The 22,903-nt window shown below is 41.4% G+C and overlaps 3 protein-coding genes across 5 annotated transcripts in view; 2 read left to right on the forward strand and 1 right to left on the reverse strand.

The window, feature by feature from the left end:
- The first annotated feature begins 534 nt into the window (after positions 1-534).
- trpc6b (transient receptor potential cation channel, subfamily C, member 6b) lies at positions 535-9,518 on the forward strand. Its single transcript, XM_020634858.3, has 12 exons — positions 535-815; positions 2,961-3,732; positions 3,804-3,989; positions 4,195-4,359; positions 5,168-5,384; positions 5,895-6,122; positions 6,461-6,725; positions 6,854-7,049; positions 7,610-7,816; positions 8,033-8,089; positions 8,446-8,521; positions 8,597-9,518. Exons 2-12 carry the CDS (start codon positions 2,983-2,985, stop codon positions 8,743-8,745), a joined length of 2,496 nt encoding a protein of 831 aa, XP_020490514.1. The 5' UTR covers positions 535-815; positions 2,961-2,982; the 3' UTR covers positions 8,746-9,518.
- Positions 9,519-11,389: 1,871 nt separating this feature from the next.
- pgr (progesterone receptor) lies at positions 11,390-18,859 on the forward strand. Of its 2 annotated transcripts, none has more exons than XM_029277536.2 (8): positions 11,390-12,638; positions 13,334-13,452; positions 14,339-14,455; positions 14,785-15,090; positions 15,424-15,568; positions 15,744-15,874; positions 16,415-16,572; positions 16,672-18,859. In XM_029277536.2, the coding sequence occupies exons 1-8, from the start codon at positions 11,638-11,640 to the stop codon at positions 16,825-16,827; spliced, it is 2,133 nt and encodes a 710-aa protein (XP_029133369.1). In that variant the 5' UTR covers positions 11,390-11,637; the 3' UTR covers positions 16,828-18,859. The 2 variants fall into 2 exon arrangements, with proteins under 2 accessions (XP_029133369.1, XP_020490515.2); XM_020634859.3 differs by having other exon boundaries at positions 13,334-13,443.
- LOC109984738 (rho GTPase-activating protein 42) overlaps positions 17,848-22,903 on the reverse strand; it is a 64,252-nt gene continuing 59,196 nt past the window's right edge. For both annotated transcript variants that reach the window (XM_020634855.3, XM_020634857.3), the window contains 6 exons: positions 22,729-22,882; positions 22,037-22,426; positions 21,539-21,695; positions 20,295-20,357; positions 20,121-20,200; positions 17,848-19,273 (listed from right to left, as the gene is read on the reverse strand). In XM_020634855.3, the coding sequence (XP_020490511.1) occupies positions 19,185-19,273; positions 20,121-20,200; positions 20,295-20,357; positions 21,539-21,695; positions 22,037-22,426; positions 22,729-22,882 (933 nt within the window). In that variant the 3' untranslated portion in view covers positions 17,848-19,184. The remainder of the gene's footprint in view (positions 19,274-20,120; positions 20,201-20,294; positions 20,358-21,538; positions 21,696-22,036; positions 22,427-22,728; positions 22,883-22,903) is intronic.

Consider the following 22,903-nt stretch of genomic DNA (forward strand, 5'->3'; position numbering starts at 1 on the left):
TATAATTGTTTTACAACCATGTCAAAACATAGCATATTTTTATTCACACGTTTGTATCCAAATCTTTATTCCAAACATATAGCCTACAATTTTCCACAGCCTAAATCTGCTCGGGACTGATGTCTTCCATATGATTTAAAAGGTGTGCTGCTGTTATATGTTAAATCTGATGTTACCTTGAGTTAAGAGGATTTAGAAAATCTGGCTTTTTCCAGATTGTTTATGCTACCCTATAGACGGGGGGCACTGCATCAAATCTATTTCCACTGTCAAAGTCCCATAGAGTATTAATGGTGCTATTTCCTGCTGCCTGCACACTGACAATTACAAATAGTCCCAGGAAAATAATCCCGTCGCCTTTACACTCTGTTCATGGCACAGGTCAGTGGAGTTCTTCTGTGTTTAAACCCTCCATTACTTTGACGTAGTGCTTTAATACCGCTTTTTTTTTTTCATTTGGGCTTTCCGGTCACACTCTTTGAACATCAGGGACGCGGAACAAAGATATAAACAGTTATCCTAAATTATCTGAAAATTAAAGGCCAGCATGTAGTCAACACATTTTCTAATGTCCTAAGTTTTTAAACACACCTTAAAAGCTGCTATAAACCCTCCCAGTGGGCGGTGCAGAGGCAGCATCGTCAGCATGAAGAGCCAAGGTGGGACTGAGGGTAAGAGTCAGTCTGACAGGTGGTCTACAGTCCCACAGCTGATGTGTACCACGAGTTGCAGTTGGAATCGTTTGAGGTAGTTTTGGCTCGTTTCGACTTAATTACGTGATAATTGAGTCATTTTGGATCCCAGCCTTGTCAGGGGTAAGTTGACGCTCTATAAGATTGAATGTAGATGCATTTTAGTGTAAAACAGGTTAATGTCCGTGCCTCATTTATAAATGAGAAATGTTTGCAAATGCTTGTGAAGCTTCAGGCCCATCATATTACAATATAAGGACCAACGGTGTGAGACTATATGTTTCTGAATAATTTCCGCCTGCAGTATCACAGTTTGTCAGATGTCCTGTTGTAGGCTACATCTTCTTCTGTCTAATAGGCTTCACTGATTTCTCTACTTTACATGGTGAGTGAGAAGATTTGACACATTCTGTTATGTCATGTGCACATGCAGACAGCTCCACTAATGAACTGCAGGAGAATCTGATGATCTGCCATAGTTCAGCATTAGAATAGGCTAGGGATGTTACTGCCACTTCTGAAATCTATCATTGTATAACAATTGTTTTCTTTATACTCTTTTTAGAGAATAGCCAGTCATGTCTTAAAACAGCAGAAGAAAATTCCAAAATGCATGGAGGTAAATCCACAGGGTACAGCTATATCAACTATTATTAAGAAAACAAAAAAATACAGCAAATTCATTATATGTATATATTTTATATCTCCATGGTTAGACCAGTTTCAATGTATTTGGGATTTTGCACCTTCTCTGGCTCATCAGCGTGACCACTATTCATTGTTTCTTATTTAAGCTGAATACAACAAGATGCTAGACAAAATAAATGTTGCAGGTGTGTTTTATAAAACGACATTGTGTGTGCTGTAAGATTGCTCAGTTTTGTAAAATGGTGTTAACATTAACTATGACTGAATGGAGAAACAAGCTCCTGAGAGAACCAAGTTTTTCAAATGTAATTACTGTACAGAAAGTAGATTTCCTTGTTTGACAATGACTCATAATCAAATTACTTTTAAATAGAATTACTGTCATCTGAGGTTATAGTCATGGACCAATGGATGGAGTTAACTTTATAGAGGAAACATTTAATAGGCCTACACGTTAGCGTTGGTTTGACCTTTAAACATCTCTAATACTGTTGAGTTATATTCCAGAAATGAACAATAAATCAGTCAGAGGCTGAACGGAAGGACAGTGCCAGGGCATCAGATGAAGGCAAGCAGATGATGAGTCTGTGGGTGGTGTCACACATGTAGTTATAATTCAGCTGAGACCAGCTGTCCGTTTGATACTGGTTTACATTCATTTTAATACTGACTCGTTCCCCATGCAGGCAGTTTTTGGAAATCTAGAGAGAGCTGATGTTGAGTTCCCTAAGACAGTAGACTTCTTTAGGTAATGTATCTTCTTTGTCAGGGATTAACAATTATTGTACTTTATTATAAAATGTGTACCAAGAGAGGGATATAAAAATGTTTTTGCAAACATATATAAATCACACAGATAAGGTCTATATCCACAATTCTATTCATTTAGCAGACGTTTTTGTCCAAAGCGACATGCATCAGAGAGTAAGAACAATACATTCAAAGATCTACAGAGGAGGAAACCATGTCAGGAAATGCAGACCAACAGTTTTTTAATCAAGCAAGCAATCAATCAATCTATCAATCCTCATTTGTATAGTGCCAATTTTAACAAATGCAATCTCAAGACACTTGACATAAGAGCACGTAAAAGACCTTACTCTTTCTTATATTATCTAAAGTAACCCACAGTAATCCATCACGAGCTAAGCAACACTTTGCAAAGTAGTAACAGTGGCTAGAAAAAGCCTACTTAAAGAGGTAAAGTAAATATATCATCATCAACGACATCATCAGCTGCTCTTGTTTTAAGTTTCAATCACCATCAAAACCATTGTAAATATCGTCCTCGTGGTCACATGTATCATGATCAATATCACGGTCATCATCATCATTCATATCATTAAGTGCACTGGTGTTCATGAAAGAGTTGGGTCTTTAGTTTTTTCTTAAAGGTGCAAAGGGACTCAGCGGATCAAACAGAGTTTAGTAGTCCGTTCCACCACTGGGGGGCGACAGAGGAGACGAGTCTAGCTAGAGTCGTCTCCTCTGTTGTGAAGGTTGGATTAAACGGCTTTCATTGGCAGAGCGTATTGGGCGGGAGGGAATGTAGACTTGAGATGAGAGAGTTTATGTAGGGAGTGATTTTATAACATCTACAATATGTTTACTTGTCTTTAGATGAAGAAATGAAGGCAGAGCCATGATGATGGCACGGCAGGTTGTGGCCAAACCCCGGAGGCAAGCTCTACGGGGAGATGGTTACCTGTTACACGCTCAGTCTTCCTCCTGCCTTTCAATGACAGAGGAACTCTTCTTAGATGCCGCAGAATATGGAAACATTCCTGAAGTGAGGCGGATGCTGGAGCAGCTGCCAGAACTGGACGTCAACTGTGTGAACTACATGGGCCTGAATGCATTGCAGCTGGCTGTTGCCAATGAGCATTTAGATGTGACTAAGCTCCTGCTCACCAAGAAAGACCTCGCTAGGATAGGAGACGCTTTGCTGTTGGCCATCAGTAAAGGCTACATCCGTATAGTGGAGGCCATACTGAACCATCAGGCCTTGGCAGACAGTCACATGCTGACTAACAGTCCCAGTCAGGCTGAGACACGCGATGACTTCTTTGCCTACGACGAGGACGGCACGCGTTTCTCTCGCGACATCACTCCCATCATCCTGGCCTCGCAGTGCCACGACTATGAGATTGTGCATATACTTTTCACCAAGGGGGCCCGAATAGAGCGGCCCCATGATTACTTCTGCCAGTGCAGGAACTGCAGCGAGCAGCAGAAGCACGACTCCTTTAGCCATTCACAATCCCGCATTAACGCATATAAAGGTCTGGCCAGTCCAGCGTATCTGTCCCTCTCCAATGAAGACCCAGTGATGGCAGCCCTGGAGCTGGGGAACGAGCTGGCAGTTCTGGCAAACATTGAGAAGGAATTCAAGGTACTGTATTGAAGAAACATGTCACTTTGTTTTGGTGACAAGGATAAAGATGTTGTCTTTGTCCGTTACAGAATGAATACCAGAAGCTGTCCATGCAGTGTAAGGACTTTGTTGTGGGACTCTTGGATTTGTGTCGGAACACAGAGGAGGTGAAGGCCGTCTTGAACGGGGACACTGAATCGTGTCAAAGCGCCGAAACCTTCAGCAGACAAAACCTCATCAGATTAAAACTTGCAATAAAATACGAGGTTAAAAAGGTAAGCACTTGAGATAAGCTCTTTCACTTTAATGATTGGACTTGATGTAACTGTTTTCATATTCTATTTTTTCTTCTCCCTTTCCGGTCCCTCCAAATCATCCTTTTCCCCTTACACACCCTTCCTCCAACCTTCTCTCTGTTCCTCATACACACACACACACACACACACACACACACACACACACAACAAACCAATGATGCAGTTTGTGGCACATCCAAACTGCCAACAACAACTCCTCTCCATCTGGTACGAGAACTTGTCTGGACTACGTCAGCAAACCACAGCGGTTAAAGTCCTGCTTGTTCTTGGAGTGGCTGCTGGGTTGCCTGTCCTGGCCTTTATTAACTGGATTGCACCATCGAGTAAGGTTAGTTACAAAAAAGTTTCCTGTTTACATTTTTTTTTTTTTTTTTTACAAAGTAGATTGTAAAATGTAAGTGTGTAAGTGTTTCTTAAGTTGTGATTATTCTCCAGCAATGGCGGCTCCTGCCAGAGGCTTTAGGATGTGATGCTCTTGTAGTTCCTGATCATGTAGAAATGATATGTAAGATATTGTTTACCTGGAATTTAATTTGTGCAGGTGTAGAATTGTCCTTTTGCTAACATTGTATTACAATGACTTACGATGGACAGTTGAAATTGGATTCAGTCAAATAAAGATATTGACTTTTAATTGCACCTGTTCATCTGCCTTGTCAAACCCTGGTGCCTACATTACCCATAATGCATTTATATCTAATAATTCTGTCAAATAATCTGGTAAACCTACAGAGGTGATGAGTAGCTGGATTCACACGTCTTGTATTCTCCTGTTTTTGTCGCTCCACATCAACAGGTGTATGTAGATGTGTGTTGTATGGGATGGTGCATGCACCTTTTACAAATATGTTTTGGTTTAAAGTAAGAAGTCTTGAATCCACTTGTTCATTTATTATTATTATTTTATTTTGTTTTTCATGTTTTTTTGTTTTGTTTTTGTTCATTATTTGAAATGAGTTTGTGTTGTGTTTGTTTATCTTTGACTTCTGTACAGCACATTGAGTTTTTGATGTGCTATACAAATAAAATTGAACAGATTTTCACATTTGAATCCATCTGACGCTGCCTTGTGTGTGTCACCACTTGAGGCCAATCATAAAACAAAAGAACAATGTTATTACTTTGTCTTGTTTCAGCTGGGGAAACTCATGTGTGGACCTTTCCTGAAGTTCATCGCCCATGCAGCTTCCTTTATGATTTTCCTGTGCCTGCTGATCCTGAACGCAGCAGACCGGTTTGGGGGAACATCGCTGCTTCCTAACATGACGACCCATGATCACCCCTCGCAGTTGTTTCGAATGAAGACCACCCCCTTCACCTGGATGGAGATCCTCATCATCTCCTGGGTTATAGGTAATGAGTGAAACCAGCTCACTATAACCCTCCTCTCTCTTCATATACAATCACAAATAGCTCATCAAATGTTTTCTTCTCTCATCCTCCTCACATTCACTTGTGTCTACTTCTCATAGTTTGACTCACAGTCCAGCCCTTTAACAATCAAATCTCTCTGCTGTGCATACAGGGCAGAGGATATTAGGAGTCATAGGGAAGTTATAAATCCCCCAACTCTCTCTTGCCAGGAAATTGCTTGAATAAATGATTATTTATTCTTAGGTTATTTCCCATAATAAATCAGACTAAAATGACCTCCAGTTGAACGCAAGGTGACACTTGAACTTATCTCTATACAAGCAAGGCTTTGGCATCCAGCATTAATAAGTCTCATGAGATGATCAGTTCAAGCTTTATTTATCATGTTTAAAGGCAAAGACCAAAATCACACCAGGTATTATGAGTTAATCAGAGAGAGAAACAATCTTGACTATCAACCACATGTGTATTGTTATTTTTTTCTTACAGGGAAGATCTGCGAAGAATGTAAAGATATCTGGTCACAGGATATCCGGGAATACATGTCGGAGCCCTGGAACCTCCTGGATTTTAGTATTTCAACCATTTTCATGACCTCTTTCATTGCCCGGTTAATGGCTTTCTGGCATGCATATTCTGCTCAGTGTTATGTTGACGAGCACTACAACGGCCTGGCCAACATGACCCTACCCTCAGAGATACAGTATTTCCAGCTGGGTAAGTGCTGACCAAAGAATTCATATTGAAGTATCAGTCATGATTTTACACATACAGTTTTTTGTAAGAGAGGATATACTGGCTCAGATTGATATTTTAGATGTATCTGCGTTTTCCTGGATAATTACATTTACAAGTTTTAAATTAATGCACATCTATTTATAGACTAGATCTTTTTTTCCTTCACCACATTAAAGATCAAGAACAGAATTTTATTTTTTTAAATACTCCGGCTAAACGCACTTCTCCTATGACTTTTAGAGATTTACAAAAAAAAGGTAGTTGTCCTAATGGAGTAAAAGTAAAAATGGTCATATTGAGCATTTGTCTATTTTCAGCTCGAGTCAACTGGATGCCCTCAGACCCCCAGCTCATTTCTGAAGGACTCTATGCAATTGCAGTTGTGCTGAGTTTCTCTCGCATTGCATACATCCTGCCGGCCAATGAGAGCTTCGGGCCTTTGCAGATCTCCCTGGGAAGGACAGTCAAAGACATCTTCAAGTTCATGGTGATTTTCATCACCGTTTTTGTGGCTTTCATGGTGGGAATGTTCAATCTGTACTCGTACTACCTCGGAGCCAAGCACAACGATGCCTTCACAACGTGAGTGTCAAGTTTTCACTGTCGCAATAACTGGTTTTTGGTCAGTGTTGGATATGATGCAACAGTTGCTGTCACTATCCAAGTGTTTTGCGATGCTAATTCAATCTTCCATCTCTCTATTTCTCAAGGCTTGAAGAGAGTTTCAAGACGCTCTTCTGGGCCATCTTTGGCTTGTCAGAAGTGAAATCAGTGGTCATCAACATTGACCACAAGTTCATAGAGAATATTGGGTATGTTCTTTACGGGGTGTACAACATCATCATGGTGATCGTCCTGCTGAATATGCTCATTGCCATGTTTAACAGCTCCTTCCAAGAAATTGAGGTAAGACAGATGAGTTAATATTTCTGAATCAGTGTAAACTGTGTTTTTCTTGTATGCTATGAGTGATGATGAAGACCATGTTGTTCTATAAGTATAGATGTTGTGGTATCATTTGACAATTAATCTGAAGATGTTATAATTAATAACACAGGGGAGGCTGTGGCTCAGTTGGTAGAGTTGGTACATGTCCAATGTTTCCTTGGGCAAAACACTTAACCCCAAATTGCTTCATTGGCAGTGTATGAATGTGTATGAATGTGATAACTTTATACTGATTTTACATATCAGCCTCTGCCATCAGTGTGTGAACGTGTAGGTGTGACCTGTGGTGTAAAAACACTTTGAGTAGTCAGAAAACTAGAAAGCGCTAAACAAGCTCAAGTCCATTTACCATTTATAATTTACAACTGATTTATTCAGAGTTGTGATGTTTAAGTCATGTTTTGTATTTGAGGTCTACACTTAAATGATACACATTTGATGCAGAAATGGAGATACGATGATTTCAGTTTCACCTGTTGGTCATCACATGTTTCTCTGCGTCTCCTCTGTTGTCGCAGGATGATTCTGATGTTGAGTGGAAGTTCGCCAGAGCCAAGCTGTGGTTCTCGTACTTTGAGAATGGCGGCACACTGCCCGTGCCCTTCAACCTCGTACCCAGCCCCATGTCTGTTGTTTCCCTCTGGCTGGGGATAAGGGACCTTCTCCGGGATGGACCTCAGGGCAAAAGCAAAGAGAGTACACATGATGAACGGGAGCTTAACAAGGCAAGGCATCACATGCTTCCAAAACTGAAATGCAAAAGGCAAAGAAGTTCACAAATTACGTTTGTCAAATGTAGACAGATTGCTAAAGACATTTGTATAAATTGTACTGTGATCTACAGTGCCCTCTTGTGTCGCATTTAAAAATAGCATGTGTGTTTTAAAAAAAAGTCAACCAGGATTCTGCTCTTTTTTTGTGTCTTTTTTTTTTAATCTTAGCTGAGGCAACAGGAAGATCTGACTGTGGAGACACCACTTTGTCCATCCCATCACCAAGTAAAACTGTTTTTCATTTCCTAATGTTGATTAACCTTTTAATGACTGAGCTGTCAAGTTCTGATTTTCTCTCTTGAGTTCAGATTTTTACACATAAGAACACTCATGATACAGGTTAGTAATGTCTGCTACTTCATACACAGAGGACACATATCTTATAGAGTGATCAAAAGGAGACTTTTTATACTGTACTTGAAGGCACCACAATAATATATCAGATAAATCCAAAGTTTGAATGATCAAACATTTTAACTGAAACAAGTCAACAGCTGCTCTAATTGTTCCTAAAAAGCTCTGAATTTATTAAATAATGGACTCATGAGTTTAAGACTAAAAATACATTTCCTTTGTTACAGAAGATCATGAACCGCCTGATCAAGAGATACATCTTACAAGCCCAGAGGGATAAAGAAAATGAAGACATTAACGAAGGTGAGTTTGGTGGCACTTTCAAATGTCTGGATCAACAAATCACAGATCTGTAATTTTTCACTCACTGTCCCGCAGGTGAACTGAAAGAAATCAAACAGGACATCTCGAGTCTCCGCTATGAGCTGCTGGAAAGAGAGAACCATGACATGGAGACACTGGCAAAGCTCATCAGGCATCTGGGAGACGACATACACGTCCATCAGAGAGCAGCTCAAAAGAATTAGATTGTTATTTTTTTGTTAAAATAAGGAGTTAATGTACGAGATGTATTTAGGCTTCTGTCTTTTGCCAGGCCGTCGCTGTAAATAAGAAACTGTTCTTAATGACCTGCCTGGTTAAATAAAGGTACAATAAAATAAATATTAAAAAAGACGTGACACAATGCACTTTGCTCCTCATTCTAGCATTCACTCAGGGTCAAAGGGCCCTTAAGCACAGACTTAACAAAGTATTTTTTTGACAAACGTGAACAAATAAAAAAAAAAGAAAATCTATGTATTAAACATTAAATTTAAATTTTATCTACATGTTTACATATATACTCCCAGTGCCAACACTGTTCATCAAATGTTGGTGCTGATTGAACTTTTTTTCCTGCACAGGCTCTGCTGCGTTAATATGCACTATACTGACTGCCAACATATGACTGTGCTGCCTGTTACCAGCTGTTTAGAGGGTTTAAGGTTGATTTAGAGGCTATTGTCCCATCTGGAGTAGAAAAAAGTGTTCAGACAGAAACAGCACATGTTGTTAGCTGCAGGCTCATAAAATCCCTCATGACACAGAATAAATGAAATATCTTTGGTTAGAACTGTCCTAAGAGCTGTCTGTGACTCACAGCAGAAGAGAGTGTATTTTATTCTGTAATGTAACCTCAACAGAACTTGAGTTAAGTTGTTATTTATGGACATGTTTCATTCAGTTGTCGATGTCGTAATCACCATGTTCAATGAATGCAATTAAAATCTGTTTAATGAAACTAATCTCATTGACTCTTGAGGGTTTATGGTTAAAAACATTACAGCAGATGCTGTTTGGCTCTTTCACTCTTGCTTTGAAGCAAGACTAATGTCTGAGAACAGTCTGACCTGTCAGATAGACAAACAGCTCACCTCCATCTGGGGAGTAAAAAGCAGTCCTGTCAGGACCCTGAATGAAGCATGCTGTAGAGGCTTTAAAAGCAGCAAATCCAAGGAACACTCATGGAACAATTCATTCCAAGAACAAAACATTAACCTCAAAAACATTTTTTTCAATATGATGAAAATCCAGTTGCCCAGTGCATGTCTGCTACATTACATACTGGATTTGAAGCCTACTGTGAACCTGCATAACAGTTGACGGTTGTTAATGGTTTTTGATTACTGTCACATTTACAGATTACAGCCATGTAAGAAAAGTAGGTCATGACAGCGTTTGAGAACACACGGTGTGGATGTGATAGTGAAACTATTATCTAATAATTATGTAGGCCACAGCATGAGAATCCCCGCTGATATGGACAAAAAAGATGACTCACGGCAGAGGGCCAAGGCCTGTCTGTGCATCATAACATGCATCAGCACCCATTTTCACCCATACTCTCCTGATTAACTTTAAGAGTGTAATCTAACTAGGATAAGAGAAATATGAACAAGATAAATGGAGACCAGCATGCGGTCTCTATCCAGACTTTTTAAAACATGGGATACCACACAGGCTTCTTCTGATAGCCTCATATTCAACACTTGGCATTTTGTGAAATAAACAGCAAAATCCATCAAGCTTTGATGGTGACCTTTCATGACACTCCATTAACTCAACAGAAAAAATCCACTAGATTGATTATTATGAATCTATGAATTAAAATACTTTATACATGATGATAATGAACCTTGAACTTAGTAGGGTTGGTAAGGATGACTATGAACAAGTTTTCATAATTATAAACAAAGTGATTGGAATTTTCTTTTTAAAATATAACTTCCTCCTCCATAAACCTGGTTTCAGTTAAATCAGTGGGTCTCAGACTTTTTAGACTGTGTACCATATAGCCATAAGTTACACTGTCTGTACATGCATCAAAACTGAAGCTCCTCCTGGCTCCGTTTTTAAAATGTAAATGTAGTACAGCTGCTTGCTGCCGATTGTGTGCTGAACTCCAATAAATAACAGAATATCTGTTAATGTAGGCCTACATTAACAGATATTCTGTTAATGTAGGCCTACATTAACAAATATTCTGTTAACAGATATTCTCTTAATGTAGGCCTACATTAACAGATATTCTGTTAACAGATATTCTCTTAATGTAGGCCTACATTAACAGATATTCTGTTAACAGATATTCTCTTAATGTAGGCCTACATTAACAAATATTCTCTTAATGTAGGCCTACATTAACAGATATTCTGTTAACAGATATTCTCTTAATGTAGGCCTACATTAACAGATATTCTGTTAACAGATATTCTCTTAATGTAGGCCTACATTAAGAGAATATCTGTTAACATAAATTGAGCAGATTAAAGTTGTTTGCTGCAAAAACTAGATTAATTTAGAGGGGAAAACACACTTGATATAAATACAGCCCAATAGATACAAGCTAGATAAGATAAGAGTACGACAAAGAAATACCGGTGGTACGCGTACCATCGTTTGAGAACCACTGTGTTAAATAATCAAGCGACAAAAAATGTGCCAAATTGTACGCACAGACTGAAAATATTAAGATTGCACCTCACTGATGATCATGGGTGGAGACTTAAGGCTCTTGGCACTGAAGTGATTCATCATCTGTTCTCCCCATTGGCTAGCTACTTCCCCTTAAAGATAGTGTTAGGAGTGTTACTCCATACACTTCTCATAGAGTGACTCTGCAGTGCGTCTTCCACTGGGATCTGGTGCATTATTCACTATTGCGCCTGAATTGGAAAAGCTTCAGTCTGTAAAAGAAAAAGGAGAAGAAAATCAATTTAACTTACAAACATGGCACCCACTTTCACTTCACTGAAACATGCCTGGTTCATTTACTGACATATCGAATAACTGCATACGTTTTATTCCTCATCTTCAACACTACAAACTTGTGTTTGTTTGATCTGACTGAACAGCTGTTACATATCACAGAGGCTCTTATGCGAATGAAAGTCAAAGTTACAGCCTTCCTAAACAGGGAGGAGGACTACAGGAAAGTCTCTGATCTAAGACGTATCACGCTGCGTCCAGCCTCCGGGCGCACTCCACTCTCTGCTGTGCGCTGCTCGGGGCAGGGAATGGACAATAAAGTAAGCGAAGGGATGAGCACTGCTGGTGCCTCGATGGCGGATTCCACTGAAACAAGAGTAAGTGACTTGATTGAAGCGGTGTATAGTAACAATAAATTATCTAACGACTCACAGTCTCTAACGTGCATGTCCTCCGACGTGCGTAATTTTGGAAACGTTGGCACACTGATCCACGGTGTAAACTCGACAGGCGAAGACACCGTTTTCAAAGACTGTACCGTACTCTATGGCTCTCTCGCTGGGAAGCATTTTTATGACCGAAGCAGTGACTATCTGAAGTGTGACAGTGCGCCGTGGGGAGATTTGATAAATGTTCAGAGGACGAGTGTGACCACAACCGAAAGTTTGCCATGCGCAAGTTTAAGTCTCCCGTCGACAACTGCAGTGTGTAAGTTCATCAAAGACGAACAGGAGCCTTCTGTGATTATGGGGACCCCGACCCTCTCTCCAAACTTTGATGCATCCGCGGAGATACCCGTTCTGGACTCCAGCTTCACGCCTGGGACCGTGGGTCCCCGACCGGGGCTGGAGCAGGGATCTCCAAACTTTTTGATCGACCTGAACCAGACGGAGCTGCTCCCAGCGCTGGGCCAGGGGAGAAGCGACTCCAGGTGCAGTTTGCCAGGGAAGGCTGGCATACAATTCGATGCCAACACGAACACATCCACGCAACTGACGATGTTCAAGAGCGAAGTTCCCCGTTGGCAGATTCAGGCGTGCCCTCCCGAGTCTCAGTACTGGTGCCAGTCATCAGCGTTTGCCGAGGAGCCGTTCACACGCGGCAGCTATGATGGGATCCAGAACCAGGCCCTGATTCAGAGGAACGCTTCACCTTACTCCACTTTCCCCGGGTAATTTACTTACTTCACTTAATGTCAGTCTTTGAAAAAGAAATCAGTCGTGAGTGAACTTGTAATGAGTTTGACCTGCTTGTGAGACATAATTCAAAGAAAAGATGGAGACAGCTGTTTCTCAGATTGTATCAGATTGTACTAAAAGCCTAAATGACAAGTGATGTGATAAATGATTTCCACTGCACAACAATGAGCCGTTTATGACTCAGTTCTGCTTCTTCTCATCTGATAAGTCCCTTCATTTAACTGCCTGTATTAAATCTGCAGTCTTCCTCCTTTCCATTAAAAGGTTCAAACCGATTAATTGTTGTTGACATTTGAAAAAAGAACCGTAAACAAGAACATCTGACCACACAAGGTCTAGTTTCGATGTGGTTTTCTTAGAACATTGCATCTGGAGCCTGCAACGCAACACCAACCCTCAACCACCTCGTACACCTTATGTTGTACTCTGGGCGCTTGACAATCAGATTCTTACTGTAAGAACAACATGTTTACTTCCTGTCTGTGAAAATAACAAGCCACATCAGATGTTGTACAGATTAATATTACTTATGTGCTGTTCAAACAACTGTCAAGTGAAAGTTTAAAATGTGGATCACAATCTCAGATGAACAGCCCCGCCTTCATCTCTTATAAGAGTTTGGATGTCTATATAATTGAAATGACCTTTTCTGTTGTGTTTTTCTTAGTATGCCGCCTCAGAGGATGTGTGTGATCTGTGGTGATGAGGCCTCGGGTTGCCACTATGGAGTGTTAACCTGCGGGAGCTGTAAAGTCTTTTTTAAAAGAGCAGTTGAAGGTAAGCAAGGTAATAAGATACTTTTTTTTTTATATATATATAAAGGTTAAGAACATTTATTATTTAACTCAAGCAGTCATTTTCTTTTGTTTTTATAAATGTTTTTTTAAGTCACATATTTGTCAGGGCCGTGTTAATATTGTACTGGTAAAAAAATCCCACACATCAGCTACAGCAAACAGTTAACAAGCTTTTCTCAGATTTTATCGTTTAATTAAATGCCTTTTACCATCTGGCCAGTGACATCTGATCAAACCTGCTTGACTGCTTTATGATCCCTCCCTCCCTGATGGGAAAGTTTTTTTTATTTTGTCTTGGTTCTTTTTTCATGCACACTGTTGTAACTGTTCCTTAACACAAGCTGTATGACATGAATACATGAAAATAAAAATGTCCCTCCTGGGCTTACTTATTTCATTTTTCTGTTCACATTGTGTCTTTTTACAGGCTGCATCTGAACATGATTCCCATAAATAAGCTATCACAGGTCTACAGTGAATTTGGTGAATCACTGCGGGGGAGTTAACATCCATTTGGACTGACCTTCCATGGTAGTTGTTAAAGGTCATTAGCAACAGTATCACATTGACCAGTGTTCACCGTGTTCTTCGTCTTGGACTTGTTTTTTCTTGTTATCTGGCAACGCGAGATACGTAAGAGCCACTCTGTCTCACCATGGCCATGTCACTCTGTCCTCACAGCCTCGCCTCTATCTCATTTTCTTCTTTAGATCTCCCTAGAACAGTGTGGAGGAAAGTAGTCAGGGTAATAGTCGAGAGAGCTCTTCAACTCCTTTTCCTTCCTCATTATGTGCCTCTCCTCCTCCTTTGTATATTTCAAAAAAATCAAGTGCTGATAAAATTGTGAGCATTGTCTGTACCCTTTCAATCCATAGGCCATCACAGTTATCTCTGCGCTGGGCGGAACGACTGCATTGTGGACAAGATCAGGAGAAAAAACTGCCCTGCCTGTCGCCTTCGGAAGTGTTATCAAGCTGGAATGATGCTTGGAGGTACCATTTACTAAGATTTATTTTTGCACAGAGATAATTTGCCTGCATGGTATGAATACAACTTATTGGTCATGTAAGACTGAATCGCCACCACAAGGAATGTTTAAAGCGATTGATCAAAAAGATTGTATTGAAATCAAATTTGAAAGGATGGTTTTGAAAAAAAGAATATGAAAGGTATGAAATAGGAGAACATGATGTCCATTGTCGTGTTTGTGTAGGTCATTCCAGATGTGTTTGTTCACCACCTTATTTGCCTCTATGAAGGTTTATTCTCTTCGTGCTCTTCGTCATCAGATTTAACGATGCCTTGTGTATTCATTTCACAGGTAGGAAGCTGAAGCGCTTCGGGGCCCTGAAGGCCTTGGGTTTGCCCCCCTCCCTGATGTTCCAGTCTCACTTGGCCATGTCCAGCGACAATCAGGCCTTGACCTCCATGTCCTGCATACCGGGCATCCGCGAGATGCATCTCTCCCAACACATCCTCAATGTCCTGGAAAACATCGAGCCGGAGGTCATGTACTCCGGTTACGACAACTCCCAGACCGATGTTCCCCATCTCCTGCTCAACAGCCTCAACAGGCTGTGTGAGAAACAGCTGCTGTGGATCGTCAAGTGGTCCAAGTCTCTGCCAGGTAATGGGCTCTCTGCGGCTCAGGGTCGTCACAGTCGTTTCCATGGGGATCAGAAGTCAGGCCTAGCTGAAGGACTCAGCCTTAAACCCTGACTCAGATTGAAGGCTTTATAATAACTATGAGACATGAGAGAAGTCAAGTGTTCAATTAAAGAGGATTTTGTTTTTATCAACTAGGCTGCAAGCTAAAATATTACTGTGGAACCAGAGTTATACACCACTTAGTGTGACATTACATTAGTTCACAGGTGTTATGACACAGGTAACATCTGACACGACACAAAGCGAAGGAGGAACTCGTCAAATTAAAGTCCATTAATGTTTTCTTTTGAAGGGTTTCGTAATCTCCACATCAACGATCAGATGACCCTCATCCAGTACTCGTGGATGAACCTGATGGTGTTCTCTCTCGGGTGGCGCTCCTTCCAGAATGTCACCAGTGAATATTTATACTTTGCACCTGATCTGGTTCTCAGTCAGTAAGTAATACAGACCATCATACAGGCAATTTCAGTTGGTTTGGATTGTCAGTGATTTGTGTTTAAAGGTTAGAGACTGATGCATTTATTCATGAAGCGACGGTTTCAGATGAAACACCAGGCTGTCTGTAAGTTCAGAAGCATCAACCTGTTTTTATGTCTTTGTCTCTGACAGGGAGCAAATGAGGAGATCTCCGATTTATGACCTCTGCCTGGCGATACAGTTCATCCCGCAGGAGTTTGCCAATCTCCAAGTCACCCGCGAGGAGTTTCTCTGCATGAAAGCGATCATTTTACTCAACACAGGTGAAAAGCCAGAGAACTTCGCTGTATCTGTTTCACGATGACCTCACCTTATGTTGACCTCGTTTGAACTCACCGCTCTGAGCGTAGTGTTACAATGTCAAGCTTTGATGACCGTCTACCCTAAAGCCACAAAATAAAGGGGAGAGTCGTTCAGGGTGACTTGACCTTGATAAGATTAATGTAGCAGCAGGTATCAAGTTTCAGTTTGAAACTGACAGGAAACATTGTTTTGACAGTTTCATGTCATTAGTTACAGAACTCACTGGCTTTTCAAAGGGTGATTCTTGATACATTTAAAAGAGCAAATGCAGGGCACTGATGGCCCAGTGGTTGGGTCGCTCCCCATGTACAGAGGATCTAGTCCTCGAAGCAGGCAGCCCAGGTTTGAGTCCTACCTGTGGCTCCTTTCCCCCCTCTTTCTCCTGATTTCCTACTCTATCCACTATCCTGTGTAAATTAAGTCAAAAGCCCAAAATTACAATCTAAGAGCTAATGTTTTGGGTTATATTTTTAATCTTTAAGTATCCCGTCTCTTCTCAGTGCCGCTCGAGGGGCTAAAAAGTCAGGCAGCGTTTGAAGAGATGAGGCAATCCTACGTCCGGGAGCTGACCAAGGCGATCCACATGAAGGAGAAGGGCCTGGTGGCCAGCTCACAGCGATTCTACCACCTCACCAAGCTGATGGACGCTATGCACGACGTATGCTCTCTTGTAAATCTGAGTATTAAATTCATTTCTTTGTACGACTGGTACGTGAACGAGTGCTTAAACAGGATATGAATGTTTCTTTGCTGACAGATAGTGAAGAAGGTCAACCTGTTCTGTCTGAGCACCTTCATCCAAGCAGACGCCATGAGAGTGGAGTTTCCAGAGATGATGACAGAGGTTATTGCCTCCCAGCTACCCAAGGTCCTGGCAGGCATGGTGAGGCCGCTCTTATTCCACTCCAAGTGATGATACCAGCACTGACATCACAGCTCTGTGGAGACATCTCGTTACTGGATAAGCGCCCTTTCAATTTACTGGATTCTTCATAGCTTACACCACTGTAGTCCGTCATGAACACTTTGCCAGTCTGCCTCACATGATGGTCTTTAGCCTTTACTTTTTGGGATCAAAAACATACACTCCTTCTTTTTCAAAGAACAGAACTATGTTTATTTTATGAATTTAGAAGTATTACTCAATGAAGCTCCTCTGTGAAATGCTGGTGTAGCCACCTGTTCCCATCCTAAAACCTTTGTACAGATGGTACTGATAGGCTGATATACAGGAGGTTTGAAGAACCTGCAGAGATACAGATATTTTTGTACTGAAGCTGCAAACAGAAATTCAGATAATCAGTGTTTCCAATATTTTATTCCTACACCAGTGACAGTGAAAGCTGAAATTTAATTTTTCACATTTGTTAAGGGTTAGCATTAGAGTGACTCGCTGCCCAGAGGTCAGGGAGGAGAAGCTGGCAAACTGACCGGCTTTATCAAACACAGATAAACTTACTGTGTGCCTGAATTTCACATACGGTATAACCCAGTGCATGACTCTGCCTAGACGGCTTAATGGTCTTCATATCTTGTTTTGATAAAACATTTAGCCGTATTGAAATCCACACAACAATGGACCTTAATGTGATGCCTGTAACAGATCTGAGAAAAAAAAGGTACAAAACAAAATACCTGAATTATAATGTCTGGTTCAGTGTACATATTTATAACTTATTAAACCACTTCTCACGGCCATTTTTCTAAACAGATAGGAAAGAAAGGAAGCAGCTACTGTCTCTGCAGCTCCATAGTTAACACAGACAGAAAGAAAACACTCTAATGGAAACTACTTTCCATAAAGCTAAGGATAGAAAGAAACAAGTGTCATACTAGAAGAACCCGAGAGTTCCACCTGCTCTACTTTTTGAATTTCTTGCTGCAGCATGCAGAAAGCTAAACGTATTGTCACAAAACATTCAGAGCACAGGTCTTAGAAATCACGCTGTTTATTAATAGACATGTTTTTTTTTTTTGCACCGTTAAGACACAGAAAGTGATTGCAAGGAAACAAGCTTGCCATTACACAAGAGGATGTCAAATGTTACATATTCAGGATATGGATAATGCTCTTAGTGTAAGGGAGTTTTGTTTCTTCCAGCATCGACGTTCAAGGCCAGCTCACATTCTTAAAAATGTAAAAATGGAAAGAATAACGTGATCTTGGCAAGAGTGACATGTGAAATAATCTGTAAATATTGTTTACTATCAACAGAGACAGTTTTACTTTGCTGTAACTTTTCAGATTGTAAGAAGTGAAGAGCAGAGGGGGGGGGGGGGGTCATTATCTTTTATCTTTGGCTTTCTCAACTGGTATCACTGAAGTGAACATTTGAGATGGATGTGGACTAGTTTGTACTTTAGAAATGCTGTTACAGTAACAGAAAAGTAAATGATGAAACGTCCATCTCTTACATGATATGATCTGATACATACCAGTGTACCAGTAAACACAGAAGCACAACAGGCGCTCGAGGTGAACTCCACCTCTAACGAAGCATTCATGGCATTATAAAAAAACAAAAACACATTTATATATTCACACAGTATATATTTATCTAATGTGATGATTTAATACAGTAACTACCAGTTACAAGAAGTCCATATGTTGGATTAGAAACTAGACAGGAAGTCAGGAGCAGGAGTGGACAGTACTGTGTAGCTAAAGAGAAAGTGCACTGCAGAGGTGAGCGGGTTCAGTGGATGAACAATGTTCACATGAACATGGAAGTTAAGGTGCAAACCATTATGCTTTTTTTTATTATTAGATTCTAATAGACTATAATCTATCCTTATTTATAATCACAGCTTGATAAATTACAGTTATAACGACATGTTTATGAAGCTACAGATTTCCATTAACAACTCCATGAAAGTGTTACGTTGATAGAATGGAAAGTGAAAAAAGGTAATATATTTCTGACAATAAACCTTGTGAAACGGGATGTGATTTTTTTTTGTGTGTGATTCGGAGCTCTAATACTGTGACTTTAAATATCAGTGCAGATGAAGGGGAGTATACTAACATCATTGTCTGTGACTCGTGATCTTCTGATTCCTCAAACCCTTTAAAACATTGAAGTCAGTACAGCTCAGGAGGTTTTTAATATTTGGACTTTCAGCACTGTGAGAGCAATAACTGTCCTGTTTGATATCTGCATCAAAATGCAGAAATGTCAGCCACCCGGAGTGACATAAACATTACAATCAGCCACGTTGTGCATTATGTTTCCATGGATACCATGAAAAGATGCCGAGTTTACCATCCTGTCAGAGGAAGACGACATAATTCTCAGGGATCAAACCTGTTCTGCCCTCGTATGTTGCTTGGAGCCAGCCTGGTTCAACGGAGCGGTAGACTGAGGGCACAAAAAGAGAGAAAAAAAATAGATATATACTTAGAGGAGAGAAACTGGCTCATTAGAACCACCAAGCCTGAGTTTGGTTGCATTATTTCCCAGACTTAGTGAAAAAGGGAAAAAAAGCAATTAGGCAGAAAACTAAACATTTACAGCAGATTGAGGAAGACTCTGGGTCAGGCTGCTCTTTTAACTCGGTCCCTGTGGAGCATTTTAGCAGACTTGAAAGCGGGATCGCTTTGCTTTATCACTGTATACACATAATAAAACAACACGATTAATCATTTTCTCGGAGGAAAAGCGAGGAAAAGCTTTAAAAATAGTCATCTAAAACAATCTGGCAGAGATGTGCTAATGACTGATGTAGATAAAAAAAAAATATATCCTGTTAATGTAGAGGGCAATCAAAGTACTCTGCTGCCTGCTGTTAAGTGCAGGGGGAGTGTTTGTTGACGTTTTTTGCGTTTGGCTGCCGGCTGTGTTAACAGGGAGCAGGCACCGGTGCCTTCCATCACTAGGTTACAGTGACCTGCCTGCACTGGTCCAGGGCCAAGGCAGCTCGAGATGGAAAAAGGCAAGAGGCAATAAAAAAAATCCTGGAGCTGTTTGTTTATTTATTTAATCAATGCATATGGGGGTGTCACGCCAAGAACAAAATTGTTTTATGTCTCCACATAACATTGGGAATTAGCCAAGCCTGTGCAGTGTGTTGCCAGTACACACCAGACTGTCTGTGTACACCTTTTTAAATGTCAAATAAGCTTTGCAAAGGAGGATCATGTGAGAACTTCTGCAGCATCCGTCGACCGAGTAAAGTAAATGTTTGTCTTGCACTGGCTCTGCTCACCGTTTGTGAAGTGCGCCCCCTGGGGGAAGCTGAGCTCATGGCTGTGTTCTGCCTCACAGGAATACATTGCTTTGGCATCTCTATAAAGAAAACAAAAAAAACAGGCAGTGTCAGGGCAGGTTTTAAGTAGATGAGAGTTGGATTAATTAGAATGTAGGACTTGTAGGATGTGACCTTCCGACTGGAGCAGGCTGTTGAGAAGAGGCATTTTCAAAAAGCAGAGCCCTGGCAGCAACCCTGAAACAAAACCAGAAACAAAAAAAGTTGAGTGCTCTTGATATGGATCATGCATCAAATAAACTCCTGAAAAACAAAGAGTTGGCAAATGACGTAATCCAGAGAAAATATGTGCTGCAATCAGAGAATCAGAGTCAGAAAATCTTTCCCACTCTATATTGATTTATTGATTTATTGGGCCGCCTCAGGAAAAAATTCCAGACAAAAACAAATCGGTGCACTTTCTCTTGGCCCTGCCAGCGATCCTCATTGTTTCGAACGCACTGAAATGCGTTACGACACAATGTGGGAGGTTTCCTTCCTCTGGGCGGACTCGGCTTAGTATGGTGGTCAATCGAGTTAAACTATGTAACAAGGTTACAGTTGACCCTGCACACAACAACCTTAGAGTCAAGAGGACAACAGAGCCTCGGGCACACTCGGGTGCTGTACAAGGAAAGCTACTTGCGAGAGAGTGTGTGACAGGCCTCTCAGACATGACAAGTCAAACATTCTATTTGTCCCGAGAGACCCCGGAGCAGACTGCTACTGGGTCACATCAACCCCCGAGCAGGCTGAGTGCAATTAAAGTCAGCTCTCCCACCAGAGAGGGAAAAAGACATAAATCTACTAACACATTCTCATCTGATCGGGGAGATCGCTCAATGCTCAGCGCTCATACACAGACGAAGGAGGAGGAGATGACTCAGAGGGGAGAGACCGAGAGACGGAGGAAGACTGGGAGAAATGTTGCTGAACCGTCGTCGTCAAGGCTTATTTTTACGTGGAGTCACAGAAACCACTGCTTATTTAGATTATTTATGAACCTGTCTGTGGCTGCTTATAAAAACAATATATCATTTTGTCTACAGAATGTGTGGAAACTTTCCCATCGCTTTTTCTCAAAGCCGGAGTAACAGCTTGAACTACTTTACTCTGACCAAAGAGTCCAAAACACAAATATTTATTGAGATATTTAAAAGCTGGTACCGGAGAATTGTGCTCTTTGGATATTTTTCATGAACTCAGAGTCAGAATTGTTTTTAAATATAGCCTTATGAAATATATATTATATATATATAATATTCGACTAATTGTTTCAGCACAGGGTTAAGGTAAGGGAGGCATTACACTGCATCTGATATCATAATTAGTACCAGAAGTGGAGGATTATAATGCATTAGTTGGAGAGAAGTCATTACACTGATCCAGGTCTTTGGTAGCCGTTGCTTGCCGACGTGTCCATCCTGCGGCGGAGCACTACTTTTGGTGGGAGATCGGGGTGCTCGGCAGGCTTCAGACTCTCTCTGGGCTCCAGTGTTGACAGATTGTGGACAGATCCAGAGCAGCTTCTGCGGCCTGGAGGGAGACATACAAATAATAACTCCCTGTCTGTGTGAATGACACAAAGATACTAAAGTTTATTACTCAAACAGCTGAGCCATATGCGCCAAGTGACTCAAGAGATGAGACGTGTAAATAACATTTTACCGCCGCTGTTTATACTTCACTCAAGGGGGTGCTGTCATCTCTAAGACTATAACGTCCTGGAGGAATATGTTATGATAATAAAAGTATCCAGTTTATGAATTCTGTCCTGAAAATGACATTTTTTTACGACGTTTATTTCCACTTTCATTACTGCGCGGTAAACAAGATCAACAAACTCGTGGCAGACAAGTTTAAACTGATTATCTAACCTTCAGACATGTGCAGTGATCTCAGAGAGGGAGCAGCTGAGCGGTTCAGCAATGCCGGCCGGAGGTCGATGCGACAGTGGGGGGCTTTTTTGGGGGCGGGAGACAGCCTGGGTGCGGTGCTCACAGAGGACAGGCTGAGAGCATCCTCTGACTCTCCATCTGTACGCCCGGCATCCTCCCTGGAGCTGGACTCTGGGCTGCTGACACATGCGGCGCTCCTGGGGCCGTTTGAAAGCTGTGACGGCGTTCGGCCGGGGTCCAGGAGCGTCTTGTCCTTGACCTGAGTGGAGGAGGCGGTTTTGGAGGAGCTGTTCTGCTCAGAGGAGTGGGAGGACAGAGACTCCATGCTGCCCATGGGGGTGCTGCCTGGGCTGCTGCTCAAAGTGTCACCTATGCAGGGACCAGAGAAGAGGCACACAGAGCCCTCATTAAAACCTGCTGAGTGAAAAAGTCAGCGTGGTTCATTAATGGTGCAAGAAAACATCTCTTTAAAGAGATAATCATTATCTGTAAGCAACACTAGCTTTCCATTTTAAATGACAAAAAAAACAAAACAGCTAAATTAAGGTAACCCCCTAAGGTAACCGTAAGCCCATGTGTATACATGCGGTGACGGATATTAGAGGCCGTCGACAGGTTTAGAAAATTGTGGCGTGATGACCTGCTGAGGTAATCCCAGCTGTGGTACTCACTTTCTGCATCTGCCAGACACAGTGTCGGCGTGTAGAGGCTGCGGGGCTTCCTGGGCCCCGTCGACAGACAGATGGCCCTGCTCCTCCGACAGCCAGGCTCTCGGCTCTGAGGTTGGGGCAGGGGCACGTTGGGATCTGGAGGCTGGTGAAAGATCTGGAAGTCCAGAGATGCACA

The sequence above is a fragment of the Labrus bergylta genome, chromosome 11 (genome assembly GCF_963930695.1).
Source record: "Labrus bergylta chromosome 11, fLabBer1.1, whole genome shotgun sequence".
NCBI classification, from domain to species: domain Eukaryota; kingdom Metazoa; phylum Chordata; class Actinopteri; order Labriformes; family Labridae; genus Labrus; species Labrus bergylta.

Bases quoted from the DNA above. Each gene is read 5' to 3' on its own strand.
- trpc6b (XM_020634858.3), top strand. From the start codon at position 2,983: ATGATGATGGCACGGCAGGTTGTGGCCAAACCCCGGAGGCAAGCTCTA. The intron at 3,733-3,803 runs GTACTGTATTGA...TGTCCGTTACAG, and splicing joins ACATTGAGAAGGAATTCAAG to AATGAATACCAGAAGCTGTC. The intron at 7,050-7,609 runs GTAAGACAGATG...CTGTTGTCGCAG, and splicing joins GCTCCTTCCAAGAAATTGAG to GATGATTCTGATGTTGAGTG.
- pgr (XM_029277536.2), top strand. From the start codon at position 11,638: ATGCGAATGAAAGTCAAAGTTACAGCCTTCCTAAACAGGGAGGAGGAC. The intron at 15,569-15,743 runs GTAAGTAATACA...TGTCTCTGACAG, and splicing joins CCTGATCTGGTTCTCAGTCA to GGAGCAAATGAGGAGATCTC. The intron at 15,875-16,414 runs GTGAAAAGCCAG...GTCTCTTCTCAG, and splicing joins GATCATTTTACTCAACACAG to TGCCGCTCGAGGGGCTAAAA.